This window comes from Diorhabda sublineata, chromosome 10 (assembly GCF_026230105.1).
Source record: "Diorhabda sublineata isolate icDioSubl1.1 chromosome 10, icDioSubl1.1, whole genome shotgun sequence".
NCBI classification, from domain to species: domain Eukaryota; kingdom Metazoa; phylum Arthropoda; class Insecta; order Coleoptera; family Chrysomelidae; genus Diorhabda; species Diorhabda sublineata.
The window spans coordinates 20,007,508-20,019,386 of record NC_079483.1 but is presented as its reverse complement, the minus strand read 5'-3'; the positions used below and the strand labels follow the sequence as shown (position 1 = coordinate 20,019,386).

Below are 11,879 nucleotides of genomic sequence, written 5' to 3'. Positions count from 1 at the left end.
AGTTTCAATATGTGTTTAGAAATGTCAATGATCGAGCTTCCTATTATGAAATTTTTACATTTGTCAACTTTTAAATATGTCAATTATGTCTATCTCTACAATTTAAGCCTTTAGAATTGTCAATTCTTGAAATTTTTAATTTCAAAACTTGACAATTTCAAAATATGTCAATTCTCACATCTCCAATTTTAAAAATTGTCAATCTTCGAGTTTTAAATTTTTACAACCATTAAATAAGTCAATTTTGTCTATTTCTACAATGTGAGCTTTCAAAAATGTCAATGTTCAAAATTTTAATTCTCAAAATTCTCAATTTCTGAGATCATCAGTTTAAATATGTGTTTAGAAATGTCAATGATCGAGCTTCCTATTATGAAATTTTTACATTTGTCAACTTTTAAATATGTCAATTATGTCTATCTCTACAATTTAAGCCTTTAGAATTGTCAATTCTTGAAATTTTTAAATTCAAAACTTGACAATTTCAAAATATGTCAATTCTCACATCTCCAATTTTAAAAATTGTCAATCTTCGAGTTTTAAAATTTCACAACCATTAAATATGTCAATTTTGTCTATTTCTACAATGTGAGCTTTCAAAAATGTCAATGTTCAAAATTTTAATTCTCAAAATTCTCAATTTCTGAGATCATCAGTTTCAATATGTGTTTAGAAATGTCAATGATCGAGCTTCCTATTATGAAATTTTTACATTTGTCAACTTTTAAATATGTCAATTATGTCTATCTCTACAATTTAAGCCTTTAGAATTGTCAATTCTTGAAATTTTTAATTTCAAAACTTGACAATTTCAAAATATGTCAATTCTCACATCTCCAATTTTAAAAATTGTCAATCTTCGAGTTTTAAATTTTTACAACCATTAAATATGTCAATTTTGTCTATTTCTACAATGTGAGCTTTCAAAAATGTCAATGTTCAAAATTTTAATTCTCAAAATTCTCAATTTCTGAGATCATCAGTTTCAATATGTGTTTAGAAATGTCAATGATCGAGCTTCCTATTATGAAATTTTTACATTTGTCAACTTTTAAATATGTCAATTATGTCTATCTCTACAATTTAAGCCTTTAGAATTGTCAATTCTTGAAATTTTTAAATTCAAAACTTGACAATTTCAAAATATGTCAATTCTCACATCTCCAATTTTAAAAATTGTCAATCTTCGAGTTTTAAATTTTTACAACCATTAAATATGTCAATTTTGTCTATTTCTACAATGTGAGCTTTCAAAAATGTCAATGTTCAAAATTTTAATTCTCAAAATTCTCAATTTCTGAGATCATCAGTTTCAATATGTGTTTAGAAATGTCAATGATCGAGCTTCCTATTATGAAATTTTTACATTTGTAATTTTGTATTTCAAAACTTGTCAATTTCAAAATCTGCCAATTCCCACAATTCCGGTTTTAAAAATTGTCAATTCTGGAATTTTCAGATTTTCGAATTTATCAACTGTAAAATATGTCAAATATGCCTGTTTCTAAAATTTGAGGTTTCAAAAATTTCAATCCTCTTCTCAATTTTTGGTGTCATCAATTTCAAAATGTGTTTAAAAATGTTAATTATCGAGCTTCCAATTTTTAAATTTCTATATTTGTCAACTTTTAAATATGTCAATTGGTGATATTATCGTTTTCAAAAGTTATCGTTTCCTACAATTCTAGTTTTTAAAATTGTCAATTCTAGAATTTTCAGATTTTCGAATTTGTCAACTGTAAAATATGTCAATTATGCCTGTTTCTAAAATTTGAGGTTTCAAAAATTTCAATCCTCTTCTCAATTTTTGGTGTCATCAATTTCAAAATGTGTTTAAAAATGTTAATTATCGAGCTTCCAATTTTTAAATTTCTATATTTGTCAACTTTTAAATATGTCAATTGGTGATATTATCGTTTTCAAAAGTTATCGTTTCCTACAATTCTAGTTTTTAAAATTGTCAATTCTAGAATTTTCAGATTTTCGAATTTGTCAATAGTAAAATATGTCAATTTTGTCTATTTCTACAATTTGAGCTTTAAAAATTGTTAATTTTGGAATTTTTAATACTGAATTTTTGAATAAGTCGAATTTAGGGATTAACAATTTTGAAATGTATCCATTCCTAAAATTCGCAACTTTTCAGAAATGTCAATTTTTGAGTTTCCAATTTTTAAATTTTCTTATTTACCAACTTTAAAATATGCAATTTATGATATTAGCAGTTCCAAAATTTGTTTATCTATACAATTCAAAAGTATCAATTTTTTATTTTTCAATTTTTTAAAATTGTCAACCGTCAATTTTCGGGTTCCTAATATATTAAGTTTCGAATCCTGAAACTTGTCAATTCTCACATAAATAAATCTATAAATGCCAATTGTCAACTAAAAATTCTCGCATAGATCAGTTTTAAAGCTGGACGATTTCTAAATGTCAATTTTTCTAAATTTCTCAATTTACTAGTTTCAAAATTTGTCAATTCTCCCACAGATAAATTTATAAATGTCAATATCCGGCTGTCAAATGTATTAATTTATTGTTATTTTCGAAAATTAACAACTTTTACATATGTTCATTCCAAAATACGTCAATTTTCAAAATTGCAATTTACAATTTGTCAATTTATCAAAATATCGATTTTAAAATTTGTCAATTATCAAATTTATCAATGTTCTAATTAACTAATATCCCGATCTGTTATTTTTCTACTACGTCAGTTATTAAAATTGCCAATTCGTAAATATGTCAATGATTAAACTTGTCATGATCCAAATCTGGGATCAAGTTCATTTTTACGACTAAATTTCCATCATTCATTGATCTTTAGATCTCGTTTCTCCACATGGTTCCGCGTCAAATGAAACTTTCTACAGCTTTCGTTAAAATATTTAGTAATACAAAAGTATGCAAAATATACAAATATAATTATATAAAAATGTCATTCCGAAATTACACATCTAGCTAAACAAATCACTTACTTATATAATATCATATCACCACGCCTAAATTTAATTTTTTTCACTTTCAGTTTCTCCCTTTTACCACAAAACTAGCTGTTAGTTATTTCGTATCCTCCCGGTAATAAATTAATTCACTATAATAAACATTCACTTTCTATGTACGCACATTAACAAATAATTTGGTAGTTAGCAACTTATTTCAACTAAATATTGGTGTTTTCAAACTGTTAATTGATATCATTTACATAAATTACAAATATAATAACATCTCTAAAGAAAATGGCTCCTCCACGCACATTCGTCATATATTACAGTTTCCTGTAATGCGTAATTGACCTTTTAAGAGTTAAAAGTTGAGATGGCGTAGCTGACACATCTCTAAAACGTGTCTAATCGATTTAAATGATAAAATCAATGAGATGAAATACCTTTGAATATGAACGAAAATAAATTGAATAGATTTTTTTTATTACTTAATATTTCAAAAATAAACTGATCAATGTTGGATACGTTATTTGTTCGATCAACTGAAACAGTTTCGACCTCAAAATGACCGTAACTTCCATACTTTCCTATTAATTTGACAACGCCGAAACGAAACCAATGAATTAGTAATAAACGAGTCGTTACGTAAGTAACCGAATAATATTTAAAATACATAATTATAAAAAATAGGGATATTTTGAAGATTTTCATAAATGAAATTATTTTTTATTGAATTAAACAATATTTGTATTAATTAATTGTATATTTTTATTAAAATAAATAATGATATTTAATGCTTCGTTGTTTTTAGCGTGCCCGGGATGAAATAGAGATGGGCACGTGAGAAAATATCGATTACAAAAATAACAGTAATATTTATAACGCTTTTGTTTTAAACACAATCATTATTTACGATTATTTATCAATATTATTTTGCCGGAAGGGTTTTTGTCGTCTAATTTCTTGACCGACTTAGTAAATACGAACGATATATTTGGTCAGATAGTATCGGTAGTGGCAACTATAACAATTACATTATATTTTAAGAAACAATTTAACGTAAAAGTTACATTGCAACATAAAAATTTCATTTCGTAACACATAATAACGATTTAAAGAAATTTATACCGTTACTAAATGATACCGTGACATTTTTTTTTTTTTTTGGTTTAAGAGCTTAGGATTTCCGGTTAAAATATTTTGGGTTTTGGGACGAATATTGTAATGATTAAGCCGATTTTACACTAGACTATACATAATGCAGTGCGTGGAAATATACACCACGTCATTCTCCCTTTTAGTCCGGATAAATTCGTCGAAAAAAAATTGAACATTTCAAAAGTCGTTATATCTCAGAAACGGTGGCATTTACAAAAAAAATTTATTAACATTTTTTATATATAATTTTATGTTCTACAATTTTTGTCTAATACAATTTCACGATAAACCTCGCCGTTTTTTCGAAAAACGTAAAAATTTCATTATTTTAAACTTTAACCTCACATAAATTTTTTTTTTAAATACGGAATCGATTCGGAATTTTTATTATTCATTTATAATCCAATTTCGAACATTCATACCAAATTTTAGCTTTATGCTAATTTTTTTCACCCTCACAGTCTAATTTAACTGGACTAATTACCGTATTGCATAATGTTAATTACCTTATAACTATTTTAAACGACCTATAAAAACAACGAATTGATTTATGGATATTAGAGTGACATATTTTACATGATAATAATATATATCTTATTCAGAATATTTATTATTATCTCCAACATTTCATAAATTGACATAAATTGACATAGGAAAAATTTCAAATAACATTTTGGAATATTCGATTTAATACTATTTCGATACCCCTATTAAATTAAATATAATTATAACTCATTATAGTAAAAACAACCAAAATTTTAAAATTTATCACGATTACGAACCGAATATCAAGCTGGCTCTGTAAGTACTTGTACACAAACCAGTGTTGCCAGATTACACATTTCAATTTAGTTAGTGAAGTAACAAATTTTATTTATGTGTTGTTAATAGTAAAAATATATTTGATACAGAGTTCTGTAAAAATTGGTGGACATTCATGCTTAATTCACACATAATTGTTTATTTCCTCGACAAAAAGATTGTGCTAGACGTAAATTTTGAAAAAAACGGTGAGGACAATTAACGAGTGAGATTTTGTTATGACTCAAATTTTGAAATGAATGAAAGAAATGAAGAAAAAAATTTGACTCCATTCAAAAGAAACAAGAACCAAAATTATAAATACTTCAATAATTGTTGTTTATTGTTTCAAAATATTTTGAATATTTAAATTATGTATGCATCTAAATAAACATATTTGTAAAAATTTTGTGCTCTTTTTACCTTTGCAATTCCTAAAAAACATACTTTTTCCGAAAATAAATATTTCATCAACAGTTTAAAGAAAATCCGATAGACTTGGCAACGTTGCCACCAGCCGATTACCAACCGAAAGGAACAGTCCATTATTGTTATCGAGGGGAGGAAAGCTTCTCGAACAATCGAAAATGAAGTTATCAATTTATTTTAGGGAATTTTAAGATTTTATAGTCAAATAATGAGAAAATTAAAAACGTTTTGTGGATTAATATTAGAGCAAGACTTAGCTAAAAAGGCTTTTACGACTGAATATTAAATATACTTTGCATTCTACGTTAACTTACTGTACGTCTTTTAAAGGTTACGTATCTTAAAAAAAATATAGTAAATACTGAATTTTGTATGAATAAACTATCAATTTACCTCGGTAGAGGTCGCTTAATTTCATTTTTCGATATGTAGTTTACTAGAACACAAGATCAAGTTCAAGAATTCAAAATATCGAATTGAAGAAGTTTTACAGTTAGGCCGTACGCGTCAATGGAATATAAAGAAAAAGTGACTGTATCAGGTGATATAAATTAAAAGTCATGGAACTAAGTGTTTCTATTAGTATTATTTTGAAAATTGGTATTCTGTTTAGTTTAAATTTTACAGGTAAGTTTTTTATATTACAAATATTTCTTAAATAATTGGAACAGAATAGAAATAATTACGATTTTTACGAGAAAAAAACAACATTTTACAAAACAGACAAAAATTAGTGTCAAAATTATTAAGCTCTAATAATCTAAACATGAAATTAGACTGCAGCAGTTTAAATATCAGAATTCGAGTGTAATAAACTAAATGTGAAATTGATCAGCAACAGTTTCGATATACGAATTAAAATATAAAAAACTAAACATGAAATTAGACAGCAACAGTTTTAATACTTAAATTTGAGTGTAATAATCTTCCTACTTACTCCGAACATCTTCACAAAATATTAGAGCTGGTTCTTGATTTCGCTTTTTTGAGGTTGTTTTTGATAAAGATGAAAAATACCTAATTCAAAAAATAAAACACGTATGACAACACGTTCTGAGTACGTTCACTATTAAAAATGTCAAACTTCATGATGTCAATGTCAGATTCGACATATGTACATATCAGTGTCGCCATATCTCAAAACTTAAATAACCAAATAACATTAGTTTTTTTAATACGTATGGAACTTGATGAATTTAAGGGGACGGGTTGAATTTTTTTCATTTTTATGTAACTGTATACTAAACTAATATTTTTTATAGGGTTGGGGTAGTTAAAAAAACAAATATTTTGCATTTTGACGTATATAAGATCGATATTTACGTCACTGACGTTTAGTTTCGTATATTTTAAAGTACGAATAAAGTAGCTGATTAATTTCATGTTTAGCTTTTTATACTATTTCAACAGATGAATTATGAAAAGCTCAACTGTTCCACTGCATTCCAACGGATTATAAAAAACATTTTTTTTTCTTAAAATTCTTGCGTAGACTTGTTTTTTTTTTTTTTAATAACATTATATAGCATATGAACACATTTTTTAATAATGACGTTGAGCAACTGACACGATTTAACTATCGGTTAATTTCTATTAGTTTAGTCACGCAATGGATAAAAACCACTCAACAGACGTTATTATATTCTAACAGTGATTGATCAGTTCGTATCTGTTACTACAAATACCGGGGGAGTTCGATAAATTGTTAATATTGTAGCGATGTTTTGTTTTAGAAGTTCACGGTGGTATATGGAACGTTTGGAATGTTAATTATTGGAGATGTGTTTTGAAAAAAATTTATGAATGTCCAGATAATAATATCAGATATTATTTATACACTCCGTAAGTATTAGAATTTATTTAATTATAATATGAAAGTATTGGAAATTTTTTAATAAAAAAAAAGCGATTTGAATTGATTTAATTTATTCAGTCATGAAAGAATTAAAAAAATATACACTGGTAATTCATTAAAATCGAAATTTGAATTTTTTACTTTTTCATTTTTGTTCGTACAAAAAAATTGTGGTGATCGAAATTGTGGGAAATTTTCTGCTCTATAACATGACGATATAAAATTTACGAAAAAAAATTTTGATTACTTGATTTATTGAGTTTTTTGGAAATTTATTTATTTATACTAAAAATATATCAAAAATAAGATGAAGAATCCATTCAATATTATATGGAAATCTAGTGGGGATGTTTCTAAAAGAATCGATGTTTTCAAATTTTGAAAATTCAAAATGGCGACCGCGTAAACTGAATTTACATATTTTTTTTCCAAAAGCTATTCATTTCATGAATATTAATAATTTAGTGATGCAATTTTATGTAATCTAAAGAAAAAAAGTTGTAGTTTAATATAAAAAATAAAAAAAAAATTTCAAAATTACATTTACATATCTTTTTAACCCCTAAACTGAAACAATTCTTTTTATGGATTTACTGGTAAGAAATTGATTTTAACTGCCCTTTTAGACAGGGTGTTATATAAAATTTCAAGTTCTTGAATGATTTTTTGAGTTATTGAATCCAAATCGCGTTAACAATCCACCGCCCACCCCACTATAACGCCTAACCGCTTCTGCGCACAATATCGATTTTTAATGATCGATTTCAAAATTTTTTTCGAAAAATATAATTTATGAAGGCATATTCTTTCATATTTTAAAACAAAAATTCAAAATTACTTTTTCAGTAATAAATCGCGATATAAATTTGAAAAAAAAATTTTTTTTTAAGTATATTGATTCAAAAAAGGAATTTTTTTGCCAATATTGTCGATTATACTACAGTTTTTTTGTCGATTGCAGCAAACTGTATCCTGAAATTATCAATAGTCATCAAATTAATTGAGGTTAAAAAATATATATTTAAATTCAATTTACGCGGTCGCCATTTTGAATTTTCAAAATTTGAAAACATCAATCCTTTTAGACACATTACCACTATATTTCCATATAATATCGATTTTATTTCATTATTTTTACTCTAATTACAGAATAAATAAGTAATTTTTAAATTTTCCAAAAATTTAAGGTTAGAAGAATTTTTTCGTGAAAATCTAGTTATATCATATTATAGGCTATAAAATTTCCTACAATTTTGATATTTACAATTTTTTTGTACGATCAATAATAAAAAAGATATTTCAATTTTAAAGTTATCCTGAACCTGATTGACCTTGAGACTGACTATTGGACGTACTAGCCGAAATTGACGCAACGTAAATTTAATTTATTTATCTGTCGAGTTCAAAAACGGTCAAAATCTATTTTTTATAATACAAAATAATAAATAAAAATCATTTTTGTCACTCTCTAGAGAAACTGGTACAAAAAGACTGACTATAGATATAAGGAATCCGTACGCTTTAAATTATTCTGGGTATGATTATCGCAAAAAGAACGCAATCATTATTCACGGATTTAACGGTACTGAGTCCCGAACACCGATCACAATTTTACGTAACGGTAAGTTTAAATCTAACAAACTAAAAGCGAATTTAATCAGCTGCATTATCGTAACAAAAACATCAACTACGAGCGGTACAAACAGCTAGACATATGTCATTTCGCGATGACGTCATAATCACCCGCCATTTCAACTTACCAGATAACGTTATTTACATTAAAATTATTATTAAAAATAGCATTTTATTGTCATTTTTTTGGTGTAGTCGTGGAAACTATACGCAATTTTATTGATTCTCAGCTATATAACATCGGATAAAAGTCATAAAGTACTTATTTTAACGAAAGCATAACCGCATGCCATCTAACGACGCCGGTCATAACTTGGTGTAATGGAAACTATAATAGAAATGTTCTAGATCTTTCTGTAAATAGTAGAATGTTATAGTATCAAAAAATTTATATGTTGATTCAAAGAAAATGTGTGATTTAAGCGATACGAATCTTAGAAATATTAGAATTTGTTTTAAACACTTTTTATAAGGTTAGAAGTTTTTTTTTAAACAGAAAAATTTCTTTATAGATCGAAATAATTGATTTTTCGCCTTATAAAGTTTAATTTTAATTAAAAAAAACGATATAAACAATTATCTATGTATAAATAAAGTTATAAATATTTATTTAATCGCCATGACAATATGGCCGACGTTTCAAGTGACGTCAGTCACTTGCTTCATTATTTACAATCACCCCCGGTAATACGGCATCTATATAATCCCTCTTATAACACATAGATAAAGTCGATCATTACCAGTTTTACCAAAAAGTTTGGATCTACATGGATCTTTACTATAGAATTTGATATTTAGACATCGCCATGTATAACATTTGTCGAATTATTACAGATCGACTATCGATAAATAACACCATATAAAAACTAATGTTTTAAACATTATTTTCTTTCAATAAGTAGTTAAATGAATGAAACTCACCCTTACCTTTTGTCAACGCCTTATTTGGTGTGTCTTTATGAAATTTTTCACTAATTCTTTACATCACTAACTCACTTTTCCCACAACATTCTGTGCTCTTAAAGCCAAAGGTCAACCACACTCTGGTCCGCAATTATTATAAGTTATGGCACTAAGTTTACCGTACTTTTTCAAACTTTTAACAATAAAATTTCTCATTAGCTTACATTTCAAGAAAAGATTACAATGTATTCACGATAGACTGGTCGACAATAACGCCATTTCCATGTTATATATCTGCTCTATCAAATACGAGGTTAGTCGGACAATGTGGCGCGAAGTTCTACGCTTACATCATGGAAAATGGAGGCGACGCAAGAAAAACCACTTGCATCGGACATTCTTTAGGAGCTCATATTTGCGGAATGATGAGTAATCATTTGGATAAAAGACAACATAAAATTGTTGGTACGTAATTCTTAAACAAAAGTGTGATGTTGTGTAGGTAGCTGGCAACCAGTCATACATGAATTCGGTTATACGTAATGACGCAATCAGCTGGTTTGTTGTGAAATAAAGCAGTGTTGCCGATTAAATATTGCGAATTTCTGAAAAGTGATATAAAAACAATTAAATATTTAGGTTTGGATCCCGCAAGGCCCTTAATTGATCGTTACGCTAATAAATTATTTAAACTGTCAACGGAAGATGCTAATCACGTACAAGTGATTCACACGAACGCTGGATTTTTAGGTGAAGTGAATCAAGTAGGACACGTGGATTTTTGCGTGAACGGTGGTAGATTTCAACCGAGTTGTTATGGAACTAGACTACGTACGTACTATCATTTAATCTTCACAACTAGAAACCGCTAGAGGACGTTACGTATTATATTTCACTTAATTCCTTTGAAATAGAATAAAACATGACAACATAGCATTCATTTAAATTTACTTTCCGTTTGATTTGTCGTATCTATCATAACGATAGTTGTAATTATATACAAAAATTATTGAGTGAATTCGAAATTTTTTATCCAAATTTCCGTATCTAATTTATTATAAAACAATTTCGTGTTAATATTCTAGGATTTATTTGTTTTAAAGTTGGCAATTCTGTGGATACTAAATTGGTTATATCACATCCGGTTTTACATAGCACAAACAATTCAACAATTGTGTAAATTTTAAACAGTGTTAATATAGGTATTAATTGCGTCGTTTTTTGTATTATTAAATTTATCTTAATTGTTCTTTTCAGAACTAACTTAAAAACTGTCTAAACACTATTTCAAATAGCATAAACAAACACTACTTTTCATGATTTATTTGATAATGAACTGTTAAAAGTAAACTTTCTCATTTTTTATTTTAAACTTGTCTATTATATTATTATTTAGTATGTGGTTCATTATTTTAACACATAATACATTTATTATAGCTATTATTTTATCACTCGTAATTTCTAGTGGTGTGATTCGGGTTTCTTAAAATGCTATTGAACAAATTACATGGTTGCCACGTTTTTTATGCAAATCCTTTTAAATAAATTACATCGTGGCTAGGTTTTTTTTTAAATTGTGATCATTGAATATTTGATGAAACAATACTTCTACAATGTGTTTTTTATATATATTTCTTTACTTCCAAGCTAGTAAAAAAGATTTTGGAATATTTTATTTTTTTAGATAAATTAATTTTATATGAATTTATAGCAGTTATATTATTCTAGAACGAGCTAGATGTAGTCATTTTCAAAGTGCTTGTTATTTTGCACAGACTGTAAGATACGGTAACTCAATTATGGGGAGACCTTGTAAAGGGGGGTGTCCAAAGATGAACTCGAATTGGGGGTTTTCACCCGGGAAACCAATACCTATGGGAGAAGATACGCCTTTTGGGTAAATATGAATAATAAAATATAATTATAAAGACAAAAAAATGTTATTTTTAGGGTTACTGGAAGTTATTGCGTGCAAACGAATACTTTCAAAGATTGTCCTTATTTCCAGTAAAAGTGAAATTCAATGACAATTATATTATGTACATATATTTTCAATTTATTTTAATAACAAATAAAAATTTTGTTTTGTTTCTTATTATTTTCTAAATTTTTCCGATTTCCAATTGCTTCCGATAATATCTGATGTAGAGTTA

General features: G+C 26.8%; 1 protein-coding gene across 2 annotated transcripts; it reads left to right on the top strand.

The window, feature by feature from the left end:
- The first annotated feature begins 5,490 nt into the window (after window positions 1-5,490).
- LOC130449799 (phospholipase A1-like) lies at window positions 5,491-11,822 on the top strand. 2 transcript variants are annotated; one of them, XM_056787806.1, is made up of 8 exons: window positions 5,647-5,666; window positions 5,769-5,963; window positions 7,070-7,178; window positions 8,664-8,812; window positions 9,946-10,191; window positions 10,366-10,557; window positions 11,455-11,623; window positions 11,677-11,822. In XM_056787806.1, the coding sequence occupies exons 2-8, from the start codon at window positions 5,897-5,899 to the stop codon at window positions 11,735-11,737; spliced, it is 993 nt and encodes a 330-aa protein (XP_056643784.1). In that variant the 5' UTR covers window positions 5,647-5,666; window positions 5,769-5,896; the 3' UTR covers window positions 11,738-11,822. The 2 variants fall into 2 exon arrangements, with proteins under 2 accessions (XP_056643785.1, XP_056643784.1); XM_056787807.1 differs by having other exon boundaries at window positions 5,491-5,963.
- The last annotated feature ends 57 nt before the right edge of the window (window positions 11,823-11,879 follow it).

What these genes read in the sequence shown, in the direction of transcription:
- LOC130449799 (XM_056787807.1), top strand. Translation starts at nt 5,897, where the DNA reads ATGGAACTAAGTGTTTCTATTAGTATTATTTTGAAAATTGGTATTCTG. An exon ending in GATCACAATTTTACGTAACG is followed by an intron (nt 8,813 to 9,945) that starts GTAAGTTTAAAT and finishes ATTTCTCATTAG; the next exon opens with CTTACATTTCAAGAAAAGAT. An exon ending in TTGTTATGGAACTAGACTAC is followed by an intron (nt 10,558 to 11,454) that starts GTACGTACTATC and finishes ATATTATTCTAG; the next exon opens with AACGAGCTAGATGTAGTCAT.